The 15,266-nt window shown below is 39.0% G+C and overlaps 1 protein-coding gene across 2 annotated transcripts in view; it reads left to right on the top strand.

Moving 5' to 3' along the window:
• The window catches only part of PCNX1 (pecanex 1), a gene marked incomplete at its 5' end in the record, with an annotated part of 87,975 nt that overhangs the window by 17,792 nt on the left and 54,917 nt on the right, over nt 1–15,266 (top strand). For both annotated transcript variants that reach the window (XM_084262905.1, XM_084262906.1), the window contains 3 exons: nt 721–766; nt 1,625–1,714; nt 3,292–4,989. In XM_084262905.1, coding sequence (XP_084119031.1) covers nt 721–766; nt 1,625–1,714; nt 3,292–4,989 — 1,834 coding nt within the window. The remainder of the gene's footprint in view (nt 1–720; nt 767–1,624; nt 1,715–3,291; nt 4,990–15,266) is intronic.

Here is a 15,266-nt window from a genome sequence, read left to right on the forward strand (position 1 = left end):
ATATGGTTTAGCATAGGATGGGAGTGGTTGGACTCGATCTTCAAAGGTCTCTTCCAACCTTGTGATTCTGTGAATTAGATAAAATAAAATTATTAGATTAAATGGTCATAAGTTTATTCAGCTGCCATATCCCCTGTTCATGCTGCTGCTGCTTTCCATGTACCAGTGCTTTGGTTCTGGTGGTTATCTGGTCATTGGATCAACTCTGACAGACGTGAAAACTAAACCTGGTAAAAATACATATCTCCTCCAATGGGAACAGTTTCTGGATTTAGTTAGTTTATCATGTTGAACAAGTAAGTTTTATATTAACGTGGTGTTGTCTTTAAGCATTTGAGGCAACAGTGCTCACTATTAACTGCTATTGTGAAGCTAAATGTTTATTAGTGTATCACCATACTAATACTTGTTTCCACTTTAAGTATAACTATATTGGAAACTTTAAAATCAGCACAGTAAAATCTCCAAATACTTTGGCTATAAAACAGAATAATGGAGTGTTAGAGTTGGATGCATAATTAGATGTTTTAACTTTGTTTGCAGTGGAAACATTGAACTGGAAATGGATTTACAGCACCGTGCTGTCAAATGCTGTTGTGCTTTTCAAAATCTTTCCTAGGTGTATAGGCAGATAGATGCATTGCAGGAGTAGGAAACAACAGTTGGGTAATTCCTGGAAGTTTACAGCTATATTTCCCCCTCTTTTTTTTTTTTTTCTAGGTTGGCTCTGGGTTATCTCGTCTGGGCACAGCAGCGACCATCAAAGGTGAGATTTTTAGCTGCTACTTAATTACCTTCCAGTAACACTTCAGATCAGTAGTGTTCACTGTGGTGTTTACCAATATTGTCTGCCTTGCTCACCTTCAGAACTGTTTTGTGAGCTATGTACAGCACTTACTAATTGGAAGAAATCATCTCTGGAGTTGCAAATTAAGTGCCTAAAACACAAGGAGAGGAAACCCTGGCATGCGTGCTAGATTTTCCATGAAACGACAGGTTTTTCTTTTACTTGAAAATGCAGAGCCAGGGGATTGGTTTGAATGGACTTTCCGTACTATTTTCAGTTCCATGCAACTAATTTCCCTCCTGATATTAAATTTCAGTGTCTTGATTACTTCTTGTTTGAGATCTAGCAAAAGTAAAAAATGTTATTTGTAATATGGGAAGTTGCTGTATTGTAAATTAAGCCAAAAATAAGACAAAAGAAAAGGAGATGTGGATTTTTGTCACCTTCCTGATTTTTTTCCCTTTTTAATCTTTACAAGTATTTTGTTACAGTTTGCCCCTCACTTTTATTGGCAGCCATGAAAAAAGAAATTACCACATCTTTAAGGAAAAAAAAAATAATTTCCATTGGGTTCTATATAGGATTCTTTTACAGCTCTTCATGGAAGATCTGTGTAGTTGAATGACAACTTTCTAACATACCAACCAAAAGAAAGAGTAGGCAATACTTATCACTAAGTGATAAGTCATCTTGTGTTACTTGTAGTTATTGTTATTCACCTTTTTAAATAAAAAAATAAAAGCAACTGTGTCTCATGACAGGAGAGATCTGTGGTGTATGTAGATGTATGTGTTGCTGCTTTGACCACTAGTACTCTTCTTTTTTTAAAATTCACAGGAGATACTGACACTGCCAAGACCTCTGATGATATCAGTTTAAGTCTTGGCCAGAGTTCTAGTCTATGTAAAGAAGGGAGTGAAGAACAAGGTAAAATTTCTTCTTCTGCATATTGAACGTGGTATTTTGTTACCAAAGACCCTTTGTTTAACATGCTAAATAAATTAATGCAATTTGCTGAGAAGACTCTCAGGAAAGGGTATCTTGAAGCTGTTTCCTTTCTTAATTAAGTTCCTGGGATGCATAGCTGGAATACTTTTATCTTTATTCTCTGGCTGCATGTTTCTTGTTCTGGCATCTTCCAGCAGGTAATGAATACTTACTGTTTTCTTACTGCTGAAAGATAGCTAGCTTACATGTCTCTGGATGACCTGCCATACTGAAAATGGCATGGGATTTAGGGAATTTGTTGTAGACTGACTAATTTCCTTTGTTTTCCAGTGCAGCAGAAATGACTTTTATTTTAAATCAGACAAGGTTTTCTGTAAGATAAATAATGCTGCACCAGAGTTCTGTGCTTCTGGACAGACTACAGACTACTTCTAACATGCAAGCTATCAGATTTTTGTAATTGCTTTTTCCTATGATGCAAGGAGACTACTAGCTTGTATTCTTCAGCTGTCCAGTTTTGTTTCCAATCTCATTTTTCATTCAGCTTCATTGCCACAAAAAATTCTGTTCTGACAAAAATAGAGCCTAAAACTTGTAGGACAATCTTTAGTTTGATATTTAAAGTACCCGGTGATGACAAGAAGCTAACTGGCCAAAGTGAGCTACAGTATTCCCAGTCTCATCAGACTGATGGGTTCCTTTCAGTTGCTATATTGTGATTGTAGTGTGGAAAGTATGTTTAAAATAAGAGGCTACAGGTGGCCCTGCTTGTAATTAGGCAGCAGGGTTCAACTACTTTCAGGTGAGAGTAATGGAACTGTGTGTTAAGTCTCAAGTTACAGGTAGCGATTGTATTTGCACACCTTTTTGGAGAGTGTGACTTAATTTGGCCTCCAGATCTATTTTTAGTGACAGTGCCAAAAAGGAAAGCTGCCTGGCTGTCAGCACTACCTGCAGCTGGACACTGTTACAGGAGACTGCTTGCGATGGGTAACTGAAACAATTGTTCTGACCAAGAGCCAACAGCAAGTCCTCATGTTTCTTTTAACAGCACCAGTTTGAGGTAGTAAAACTAGGTAACTTCACTGGGAGTTTCATTATAGTACCAGTAGACCTGTGCCAGTGCCTGCATCCTTGCTGTTAGCTTGCTTGGTATCTGGTAGGAAAGGTGATTTTTGTTGGGTTTTTGTGACTTCAAAGTTAATAGTGCTTGCTCTGTTTTCTTCAGTAATTTAAAAGCTTATGTGAAACAGTTTTCCGTGTAGGAAATAAAAGGCAGGGTACACAAAAGCCTTAAATCTGAGATAGCTGACAAGGCTGGGGCAGTGTCAGAATACTGTTGTCTTTTATAAGCTGGTGTTGATGTTTCTTTTTCATAAAACCTCTGTGGGGTTTGCCCAGATGCTAGGAAGTCTTTCAAATGGTAATGTGATGCGTAGTACTTGCGAATGGATTTGTCAGTTTGCTTTATCTGGTATAAACACGCAGTTGTAAAGCAGATTGTGTAACCTACATGAACATTCTACATGAACGTTTTTAAATGTGTACTTAAACAGATCTGGCAACTGATCGGAAGCTTTTTCGTCTGGTGTCGAACGACTCGTTTGTCTCCATCCAACCTTCGTTATCCTCTGGACAGGATTTGCCAAGAGACAGCAGTGACAAAGTGTGCCTCTCAAACAACCAGCTCGTGGACCAGTCTAAAACCAGTGCATGTGACACAGAAGTAGCTTCACTTGTAACTCTGCATTCTCACTCCTATAGGAAGGATCATAGACCACGTGGTGTACCAAGGACTTCTAGCTCTGCTGTCGCTTTTCCAGATGCTTCACTAAATGACTTCCCCCTCTATCAGCAAAGACGAGGACTAGATCCTGTCAGTGAGTTAGAAGCTTCCAAGCCTCCCTCTGGATCCAGAGAGTCCTTGGCTGAAAACTCTTGCATTTCAGGAGTCTTTCAATTAGATGACATTCTGAAAAGTAGCAGCCCTCAACCACTGGCTAAGAGTGGGAAGAGCAGATCCTTGAAAGCAGACAAAAGCGTGGACAGTCTGAGAAGCCTGAGTACTAGAAGCAGTGGTTCAACAGAAAGCTACTGCAGTGGAACTGATCGTGACACTAACAGTACCATCAGTAGCTATAAAAGTGAACATACTAGCTCAACACATATAGAAAGTGTGTTGTCAGAGCATGAGGAGGAGTCTCCTAGAGAAGAGAAAAAAGATGGTAAGAAAAGGGACTGCATTCTTGGCTCGGAGGATGACAGTAGTTCTACTGACAAAAGGACTAGTAGCGAAAGGACTGCTGTGGAAGTGAGCACTAGTGGTGGTGTTCAGGAGGTCAGGTACTCTGGTGCATCTGATGAGATGCATGGTCAGAAGGGTCTTGGTGCCTCTGCTTCAGAAGAGGCCAATAAGAACCCGCATGCCAATGAACTGACTACGCAAGCTGACAGGCCATCTGGGAAGGCTGCTGAACAAAGAGAGGAGCAGAGTGAGAAACTAGCTGTGTTAGTAGATTCAAGAGCTTCTAAAGAAACGAGTGGAAAACAAAAAGAAGGAGATGTTCGACCAAAATCTTCTAGTTTAATACATCGAACAGCCTCTACCCACAAGTCCAGCCGGAGAAGGACAGGAAAAAAACGGGCTAGTAGCTTTGACTCCAGTCGGCACAGGGAATATGTTTCCTTCCGAGGTGTATCTGGTACTAAACCTCACAGTGCTGTGTTTTGTCATGATGAGGACTCCAGTGATCAAAGTGACTTGAGCAGGACGTCAAGTATGCAGTCAGCTCACCAGTTCAGCAGTGATAGCTCTTCCAGCACCACCTCCCATTCATGCCAGTCTCCTGAGGGAAAGTACAGTGCTCTAAAGACCAAATACGTTTCTAAAGAACGTGGGGGCACAGACCCTGAAAATGCTCACAAAACCCATGTAAGCTCTGAAGGAATTAGCAAAAAACGATCTACACGTCGGACTTCTAGCACAAACAGTGCCAAGAATCGTGCCAGAGTATTAAGCCTGGACAGTGGTACTGTAGCTTGTTTAAATGACCCAAATAGCTTAATGGCACCAGGTAACATAAAACAGTTAACCACTTCAAAATCTGATTTGGAAGCCAAAGAAGGAGAGGTGCTAGATGAGCTATCTCTGTTGGGAAGGGCTTCACACTTAGAGTCAGTCACTCGTTCTAGGAATAGCTTACCAAGCCAGGCTACGTTTCCTGAAGGGGAAGAGCAAGACTCAGCAAGTGGAGGTAAGTAAATGACCTGCCAGAAGTATCTTGCTGTATTTTGTTAATGAGTCTGATTTCTGACTTAAGTTACAACTAAACATAAGTGTCTTCCTGTTTCTTCACTCTTGCCTGGTAAAACTGATTAAAGCATTTCTCTCATGATGCCTTGGAAGACCTACAGAAGTTCAAGGAAATGTTATGAAATCTACGGGTTTATGGTGTTATGGGTCTGTAACTGACAGTCTTTGTTAACTAGAGCTGTGCCCTAAAACTCATGACCAAATCAGACTCTCAAACATCAATTTATGTGTACTATTTGAAAAGTTTACAATAAAAGAGTATTTTTGTTCGAAAGACTGTGTAGTTTAGAAAATTCGGAATGTGGAAGTGATTGTTTGAAGTTGCTGCTGCCTCTTAGGTGAACTTTGGCATAGCTTGAGGTGATATCCAGAAAAACAAAACCCCTACTCCCCCCTTACCATGCTGCCTTGGATTGCCCATTCCTAGATGTTCTAGTTACAAAGCTGCATCCTCCTAGGGATTTGATTTTTTGCTTAGCCTTGACCTTGTTGGCTAGACAGTGTTGTTTCCTTTGGGGGTTGTGGGTTGTTTTTTTTCTGTTGGCATTATGAGAACACAGTAACCTTCCTATGCTGGAGAGAGGAATGTAGTTTCCTCATTTTTGGTAACAACTGCTTCGCTTGGTTTAATACAGCTTACCTGTAGTAACTGGTGGTAATACTGATTAATAGGGGCATTAACAAAGTAATTGGAACTCTTAACACTTTTTTATCACTTGTAATGATGCTTTAGTCTCTTTTTTCCTTGGTTAGCTGTATTGTCTGCTTTAGCTGGAAAGCTTTGTGTGTCATGGATGATAAGTATGTTTAAAATATGTTTTTAGCACAGTGTGGGATTGCTAATTACCTGTCTGACTTTTGGGATTGATTGAGGGTAATATGTACCAGATAATCTGGATCTTGTTACATCAGCACAAAAATGGATCATAAAATTGTACTTGAGATGATCTATTTTTAGGAAATTGTACCAAATTTACTGATCTTGCTATTTAGACTGGCTACACAAAGTGTAGTGGTCAAGAGATGTACAACTTGCAGTGAGAAGAAATAGGGGAATAGTTCTCCTTCCTTGTCCCAAACTCGAAAAATCAGTAGAAATAATTTGAGGGTGGTGGGGCAAATACTGATTACTGATCAAATTTGACTGGTTCAGACCTATTTGGAGGCCTTCACTTAAAAATCTACACACATATCTCTGCTTACATTGGTACCCTCTGTGTTCTGTTAGTCCTTGTACCAGAGTTGTGCAGTAGCTTTAATGAAAGAGGTTTGTTTCCTAGTACTAACTGCAAGCTAAAAACTTCACACACATTCTTAGTTTGATTTGTGACAACTCTTCTTAATGTCTGAGAGTAATTTTACCATTAAATAGTCTGCTTCAGGCAGACTTCGAAAGCAGTTTGGATTCAGGTTCTTCAAGTTTGATGACAGCATAAGGTTGCTAACACTTGCTGTATCTTAAATTTTTATTACCAGTAGAATGGAAATGTTTATTTTATGATTGTAAGAAATAAGTGTCATTGTAGAACAAAAATACAACTTTTCTTTAGTGTTACAAAAATATTTATGCAGCCATGTCTAGCATCAAGCCAGTAATTATTTTGAATGTGTCTGTTCATGACTCAAATGAATAATACCTTTGTGTTGTCCTTCATTTCTACTGTTTTTTCTTTTCTGTGTTTTTTGGTGTTGTGGTTTTTTTCCCACATTTATAGCTTATACTACAAGTTTTGTAATAGGCTTTCTTATTTGGGCTTACCTGTGAGTAATCAGAGAAAATGTTTTAACTTGGAATCTAACTTGCTTTATATTATTTCCCACTATTGAGCTGTCCTCAATATTCAGGAGTGTTTTTAAAGACATATATGTGTAATGTGAATATATATCGTGTGTATAACAGTTATTTGATCAAATTAAGAAGCTTTTAATTATATGTAGAAGATAAATTGCAGAATAAACTTGATTTGGATTTTAATGAGGCCCATCCATTGCTTGGATAGGAGTTGTAGATGTCTGGTCAAACCTCCTGCTGAAAGGATTGTGTTATAAATTTATATAAATATCTTTACATTTCTGTGATTGCTTCTGATAACTTTCTGAAACAAATAATTAAAAAATGAATGGTGGATAACCAAAGACTGGTATTAATACCACCTTCTTTTTTCCAGTCAGCAGCGTTCAGTACTTTTTTGTTAAATATGACTTAAATCAGTAATTATAACTTCACTTTATTTTTATGTCTTTAGGGAGGGAACTAAAGAATACTTCCTTACTTGTTTCTGTAACTGCTCAAAAGTGTTCTGTAATGGATATGGCCTTTCGTATTCTTTTATTGAGCAGGATGCTATACAAATCTGTACATGTTTTACTTCAGCAGATAGGACATAGCAGTTTCATTTCTAGCTTATTAAGCCAGGAAGTGGTGAATGACTCACTTCTTACAAGATAATTTGTGTGTTTGAATGGAAACTGCAGTTCATTAAAATGCAGACGAACGGCACTTGAATTCTGTAATTAAATACATGTGGTGGGTGTATAACAAAAAATGGAGAATGTCTTACAATGGCTGCTGTCCTTGTTCAATTGTTCAACCTGTAAAAGTAGCTAGAGAATTGGTGGGTTATGGGTTAGATGTAGTTGCTTAGATGTGTAAAAGTTTGCCTAGGTGTCTAGTGGTATTTTGGAAATGCCACCTTTGATAGTCTCCTATGCCTGGTTTCTCTCAGCTACGTGCTATTTCTGGATGCCTGCTTGCAAAGGTGTAAAGAACCAACGTAATGCCCTGTGTGACATGGTGATGTTCTGTAAAACTGGAGCTGACCTGACAAGTCAAGTGCTCTTCCCCTAGTTCTGTATTAACTATAAGAGATTCACCCTTGAAGTTGCTACTTTTTTACAACTTGCTGTAATTGAACTTTTTATTTGCTCTGACTCCGAGTTCTGTACCCTTCTGTGAATAAAACTGCATGCAGTGTGATGCCGTCTTCCTCCTGCGCATTGCATAGTGATACCGAGGTAACAGCTCATCCTGTTCTCTTGCTCTTTGTGGTCCGCAGCACATCTCGGCGGGCAGACCACACAGGCGTGTTTGAGCTTGGATTAGAATCTTGCAGTGCATATGGAAACCTGTTTGTCCTTTCAGTCTGCCTGGTTTGTACTTGTATGCTTAGCCTATCTGTATAATTATTAGAGGGTATTCTCTCAAAAATTCAAAGCACAATTTGTTTCTCTGCTGTGCAGCGGGTGGTCATGTCACCTGCTACTGATACATCACCCTTTTCCTACTATGCGTATGTTGCCTGTGGTCTGCAATCAGTCCGTACTCTGCCTGTGTTGTAGAGCTGTTTCATGGTTGGGTTTGTGTTTTCTGCAGGTGGAATCGATACAGTTACAGAAGGTGGGGCTTCTGGTCTCTTATCTGGGAGTCTGTCAGTTCTTATTCACACTAAGCCAAACAGTCTTGTGTGAGAAATCAAACTCTGAAGGAGTTTAGAAAATGGTGGAAATTTAAAAACATGTAAAGTCACTGTAATCTGGCTCTGTGTGTCAGCAATCTCTGTGCATGTGTTCAGCAGGACCCCTACTGTAACTGGATCAGATTAAGCAGGTATGTCAGTAGAAAGGGCTGTCTTCTATACAGGTTTGTTTATTGGAATCACAAGACTGTGTTCTACTACTTAATTTTTAGATGTCAACTACCAGTGTCATAATGTACGCATCATTTGGTTCTTGTATAACAGACATTTTAATGCCCTTCCCAATGTCTGACTTTGGAAGCATAATGTAGTTCTGCCACTGCTTTTTTTATTTTTGTGTAAAGGTTGGGTTTTACAGGGTTACCTCTGATTTTGGATATCTTGTCATCTCAGCAGAGGTGAGATGTTGCAGTTGGACACAAAGATGTGAACAGTGTTAGGAGTGATGTGTGGGGCTGAAGTGGAATTCTGCAGTTTTTGGAACTTAACAATGAAACAACTCTTGGAATGAATCTTGCATCTACTAATTGTTAATCACTACCTATTAAAGCAAAACGCAGTTTTAGCACATTTGTGTGGGGACTCAGTCCTGCCTGTTTTGCCCCCTTTTAGGCGGACAATACCAGAGTTTTCATTTCGTGATTTAAGAATAAAGTTAAAATATGAAGCAAAATGTTACATATAATCCTGGGGATAGGCAAACAATTATTACTTATGAAATGTGACCCTGGCTAAATTCTCTCAAGCTTCCTGAAGAAACCAAAAGCAGTAGTTCAGTTCTTTTAAAATACTTTGCACTGCTGTGGGAGTGAGCTGTTTTGCATGTCTTAGATGGGCAGCATTTATGCAACTACCTCTTGCAGTCTAATAGATTTGGAAATAATGCTTCAATTTTGTTGACAAGTAGGATATGGTGTTCATAAATTTGCCAAGTATTAACCTCAAACAGGAGTTGAATATGAATTTTTGGTATAAATGAAGTTGTGTCTACAAACATAAGTTTATAAGCCACTTTTTTTTCATGCTGCTTTGTAGATGCACCTGGATTTACTGTTAACCATACAGCCAAGAAAGTTCTGAGAGCTCTCTGAACTGTAATGGAAGTCATCACATTGCTGCCAGATGTAGCTGTGAGATGTAATTCCAGAATATATCGAAGTTGGCTACTAATTAACATCTAGTTTTATAATTTATAGAAGCCCATTCAAGACAAACCTGACTCTGTGTGCTATACTGATGAGCAGTACTGCTTACTCTGGAGAGGCTGTGTGCTCTAAAGATTTAAAGGATCTCTTCTTTACGGTGATTAAATCCAAAGTCAGAATTGAGTTTTATACAGATTAATGTAGGTTATGAACACTTGTCTGCTGCATGAACACACTACTACTATTCATACCCAAATCCCTGGATATAGGGACTGGATTGAACAGGGTATCAGATTGTGTCAGAACCTTGACCCAAATGTGATCAAGGCTGTATTCAAGAATTCTTTCACATAATGTTTTTCAAAGTGGGATAATGGAAGTGGGAAGTATGGTGGTGAAGTAGTATGACTGAGACTCCTAGTTTAGTCTTTGGCATTAGTACAGAAACTTGTCTGTCAAGCTGGACTGTAAAAATGTTTGGTTCAGAATTCAAACCCAATGGTTTCATTCTCCTAGCATACCCTGCTTGACAGTGTTTTGCTTTGCGGATTGCTGTAGTGACTGGTTTGGTGTAATTGGAAATACTCCTCTGACCTAATCTCAGACTCTGTTTTCTTTCTTACATTAAGCCACAACACTGAAGTCGTGAGCTTTACTTCCCTTGTTTCTTTGTCTCTTTTTTTTTTTTTTCCCATGTAACAAGCTTTCCTTTGTAAATTGTGTGCTGTTTTTCTCTGCCCTGTTTTCTAGCAAAAGTTTTTATCTTAAAGATGTCCTTCTGGTTTTTTTTTCCCCTTTGCTGACCACATACCTGTTTCTCCAAAATTGGCTTTAGTGATATTTTCCATTGACAGCCCACAGTAAGCTGTAATGCTGTAAGCCAGCATTGTGCTCTTTCATTGGAGAAGTAGAAGAAATCCCTACAATTGTAGGTCTTCCGGTGGTGGTGCATAGCTCATGATGATCAGTATCATTTTGCCCCTGTACTCAGCATTGGTGAGGCCACACCTTGAGTGCTGTGTCCAGTTCTAGGCTCCTCACCATTAGAAGGACATTGAGGTCCTAGAGTGAGTCCAGGCTGAGGAGGGGGCTGGAGGGCAAATCCTATGAGGAATGGCTGAGGGTGTTTAGCCTGGAGAAGAGGAGGCTGAAGGGAGACCTTATCACCACATTACAGCTACCTGACAGGAGGGTGTAGAGAGGTGGGCGATGGTCTCTACAGCCAGGTGACAGAAGATAGAACAGGGGGAAATGGCATGAAGCTGTGCCAGGGCAGATTTAGATTGGATACTAGGAAAAAATTTTTAACTGAGAAAGTTGTCAGGGCCTGGCACAGGCTGCCCAGGGAGGTGATTGAGTCACTGACCCTGCGTGTGTTCAACAGACGTGTAGATGAGGTACTTAGGGATATGGTTTAGCATAGAACAGAAATGGTTGGACTCAAGGATCTTAAAGGTCTTTTCCAGCCTTGTGATTCTGTAGAGATGGACTGAGTGCACTCCTTCATTCTACAAGCATTTCGTATAATAGTTTTATGGCTACAAAAGTGCTTCAGTTGGAAGGAGAGTGATGGTGTTGTCCCATCAGTACGTGTGAGCAGTATCACGTTTATCAGGTTTTGAACACAGACGGGATTTAGATAATACAAAAGACCTAGACTTCAGCTATTTGCTTTGGTCAAGTATGTTCAGTGTTAAAAGGCAGATTTCATTGCTGATGTGAACGTGTGAGCGACAAACCATGCATTTCAGCTGTCACTGAGAATTCATAGGGTTGGTCATTACAAGTGGTTGAAAGTAGAATCAGTTTCTGTATGGATAGGGAGAGAAACAGCAAGCCCAAGCATCACGCAGGTTCCATGCATCTGTGATTACCCTGACCAATGTTCAAAACACTGAGACTTTTTAGACTGAGGGGCACCGTGTTTCCATTGCGTGGGGCTGTTTTTGTTTTCTTTCTGGTTAGACTGAAGTTTGCAAGTTTCATCCTAAGAACTCTGATTTTCGGCATGAATGCTTTACCTCTGTATTACCTCACTGCCCTGTCTTTCCAGGAATCTTTGTATTTGGGAAAAAATCTATTTCCAAGTTTGTCTGAAGAATTTGGTTTAGTGGGTTGGGGTTTTTTTTGCCCAGCAAAAATTGAATAAGACTTGTTAATGCAACAAAATTTGGAAATTCTGCTTTTTCATCTCATGTTCCTTCAATTTCTGTCTTCTAAGCCTGGGTTAAAGCAGTGGTATATATGTTCAGTGATGTTATAAGTGTTTTGGCATGTATGTGTGAATGTTCCTGTTTGAAAGAAAATCTTTGCATGTTATGTTTTATGTACAATACAAAGCAAGTTGTATTGTACAATTGCATAGCCAAAACTTTAAGGAGCTACAGGGGTTTACCTCACAACCACTTGTATGGTATATAAAGAGAAATTTTGGAAAGACACAACCTGCAGGCAGAGTGATTCAACCTGATGTTCCTAGCTGTTTGGCAAAGGGATGTGAATTATTTGTTGCTCTAGAATTCTCTGTAATAAATTTTATTTAATGGGAAATCATCATTGCCATTGTGTGTAGCATCCTTGTGACTGTAGCTGCTAATTTGGCATTTTCCAATCAAATGTAATGAAAGAAGAAAAAATGAATTACATTGATTTTTGTATTCATTAATGAAACTGTGCATGTGAACACATATTTATTTCCTATGTGAAAATAGATACATTGAGTTTGGGAATAGGTGTGGGAGAGTTAAACTTGCTATAAAGGTGTTATTAGTTCTCCATCTCTTACTTTACCTCCCAGAGATCGATAGGTTTGTACTTCGAACTTGTGCACTTTAAACTTCAAACCTGATTTATTTGTTCTTGAGACCAGATAATATTGAGGTTTCAAATTCATATGACAACATGCAGGAGAACCATACTTAAATTTCCTGATGCTAATGAAGGGTAGTGTTTCAACAGGGAAGTTTAAGATAAAACAGAAAAATAGAACAGACTTCAACAGAATTAGTTTTTATTCTGGAAATGCAAGGAAGCATATTTCTGGTAAAGCTATTTCCCTCATGATGAAACTGCTCTCAGAGCATGATAGAGAACATTTTAGGAGCTTTATCTTGCGTCCTACTGGTGAACTCATAAGCTGTTGTACTGCTCCTTCTAATTAAAGGCAAATAGAAGCACAAATATGTATTAGAATAAGTAGCTTTCCATACTGGTATATATTTTAATCCTATGTGTTCTTTAAATTAGTTTTAAGAAACTCCACCCAGACACAAAACCCCTAAAAACCAAACACAACCAACAAACCTTACACAAACAGCCAAACCCAAACTTTGCTGTTTGGCTTTTCACATTTCAAATCCTATTCCTTTCTGCTTAACTAGCTTTTTTTTATTTCATGTAGTCATGATTTTAACATACAGCGTCTGGAAATGTTGCATAATGTTTGCAGACTGGGAGCTTGTTGGGCTGAAAAGCTCTGCAGTCTTCACAGAAGAATTTCTAGATTTGCTTGTGAGTGTCGCTACATATGCTCAGGAAGAGTGTATATAGATCATGTTCCCTGAGTAGAAATTTCAGGAAAAATTAACAATTCCTTGGTAGGTTAGGTGAGAGCTAGACCAAAATCTACTTAGACTTTTTGAAGATGAGAGCAAAATAATAAAAAGTTAAGAAGTGCCAGAACTGTTTGCCTGTGCAGCTTTGAATTTCATCCCCAAGGACATATGAGCTTTGACTTTGAACTTTTTATCTTCAGATGTGTTTGTATATACCTGTTTTCCTCGGAGGATGCTGTCTTAGTTGGTGCTTGAGGTAACTTGCCTCAGTGTTAAATGGGAGCTGCATAGGAAGGACCTCTAGCCTTTTCACAGTTTGGGCTTCACTTGGTGCAGAAGGTGATGACTGCTGAATAGATGATAGGAAAAAAGATCCAGATGCTGTCAGTGATGTGTGCTGCCTTGAAGGGTTACATCTGAGTGCTGCTTTCACTCAGTAGTTGTGAATGGTAGTTAAGATGTAATGCTGATGTTTACAGCCTTAGGTGTTTGTGTTTCACTTAAGACTAGTCACTGTTCTTTTTATTTTGTGGTTCTCAACTGCACTGATTACCAGGAACTGTGTGGAATTGCTTTTGCATCGGAAGTCAGTGGAAGCTGTATTGTGAAACATATTTTTATGTGCCGATGTGTATACACTGTAAAAAATGAGCTCTGCTGATTGGCACTTAAAATTAGTGGACAGTTTCGGTCTCTTGTGTGCTAACTTCATCTACCAGAAAACAGTCAGGATTCATACTATCTTACTTGGTGAGTTTTGTTTTACTGGTACTTTAACTATGAGAACCATAAAGAAATCCTTGCAGACATCAGCCTGTGCATTAAAGTGTATTAAACCCCAAGAGCAATGTATTGAATTCTTGCTGAAAAACACTGAACAGGAAGCATCATCTCTTCATGCTTAGAGTAACCAAAACAGTTGTGGGGGGATGAAGAGAAAGTGAGCAATCCCATGCTTTTCACGAAAACGTAGGAAAGTAGGGAATTAAGGATGTCCTTAACTGTTGTTGTTCTGGAAATGAAATGCTTGCAACTTTTAATGTTAGCCTTAAAATATATCTGTCAATGTAGTTGCGTAGTTTTTAAAGCAAACTAGAGATTGAAGTTTCATGCATGGTATTCACTTAACCTGTGGTTCATGGGTTGAATTAGACTCTTGCTCCACTCAGTCTTGATTAATTGAGCTGTTGCAGTAGTATGTGGAGCAGCAGTGGGTTGCTATAGGTTGCTGTTCTCTGTAGACTAGCATTAGTCTCTGCTGGTAAGTTTTGGAAGTTTAACGACAGGAATGTTGTTACTTAAAATGTGTTTTAATTGAACATGGACTACTCTGCCTGTGATCTCTCTGCCATAAAAAAGCATTTCTTTGTGGTGTTTCTTTTATTTTATTTTGGCATGACACAATCCTTGGTTTTCTCACTCTAGTAACTAGCAAGGCTTCTTGGCTACCAAATTTGTGATTCCCATTCAAAATTGTGAATCTCCTCTTGCACTGACTTCATGTCAAGTTGGCTTTTTATCCTCCTCCTTCACTTGCCTGTCAAAAACCTATTTTCTCTGTGACCCGTTCATTGAGCTCTCCAGTGTTCTGCACTCGAATTGGTCGGTAGCTTCCTTGCTTCACAAGGAAGACTGAGATTGTAGATGCACTATAAAGTAGTCCAAAGTTCTGATTTAGGGAGCACAGGTGGATTTTGAAGTAAAATCTGTCCAAAAATCTTAAGACTCCCTTGAGTACATAAAAGCTGGTTGTTTTGGTCTTGCTTTTTAAGAGGACTAAACCTTTTTTGTTTAGGGAATTGAAATAACAAAAACACCAGCCCTGCAAGCAGTTACTTTCTTACTTAATCTCAACCCCCTGCTCTTCCAAATCATAATGTAACTAGTGTGAAAGGAGCAACAGGTATCACTTGGTGCTTCCGAGGAAAAAAGCAACTCTTGTTTTGTTCCCTGAGGTGTGATGAGGTTAACCTCAACTTACCTGTTTGGCACAAATCCTAAAACTAAAAGAGGATGTTACGGTGAGGAGTGGCAGATGACTTT

The sequence above is a fragment of the Gallinula chloropus genome (assembly GCF_964237585.1).
Source record: "Gallinula chloropus genome assembly, chromosome: 4".
Lineage (NCBI taxonomy): Eukaryota > Metazoa > Chordata > Aves > Gruiformes > Rallidae > Gallinula > Gallinula chloropus.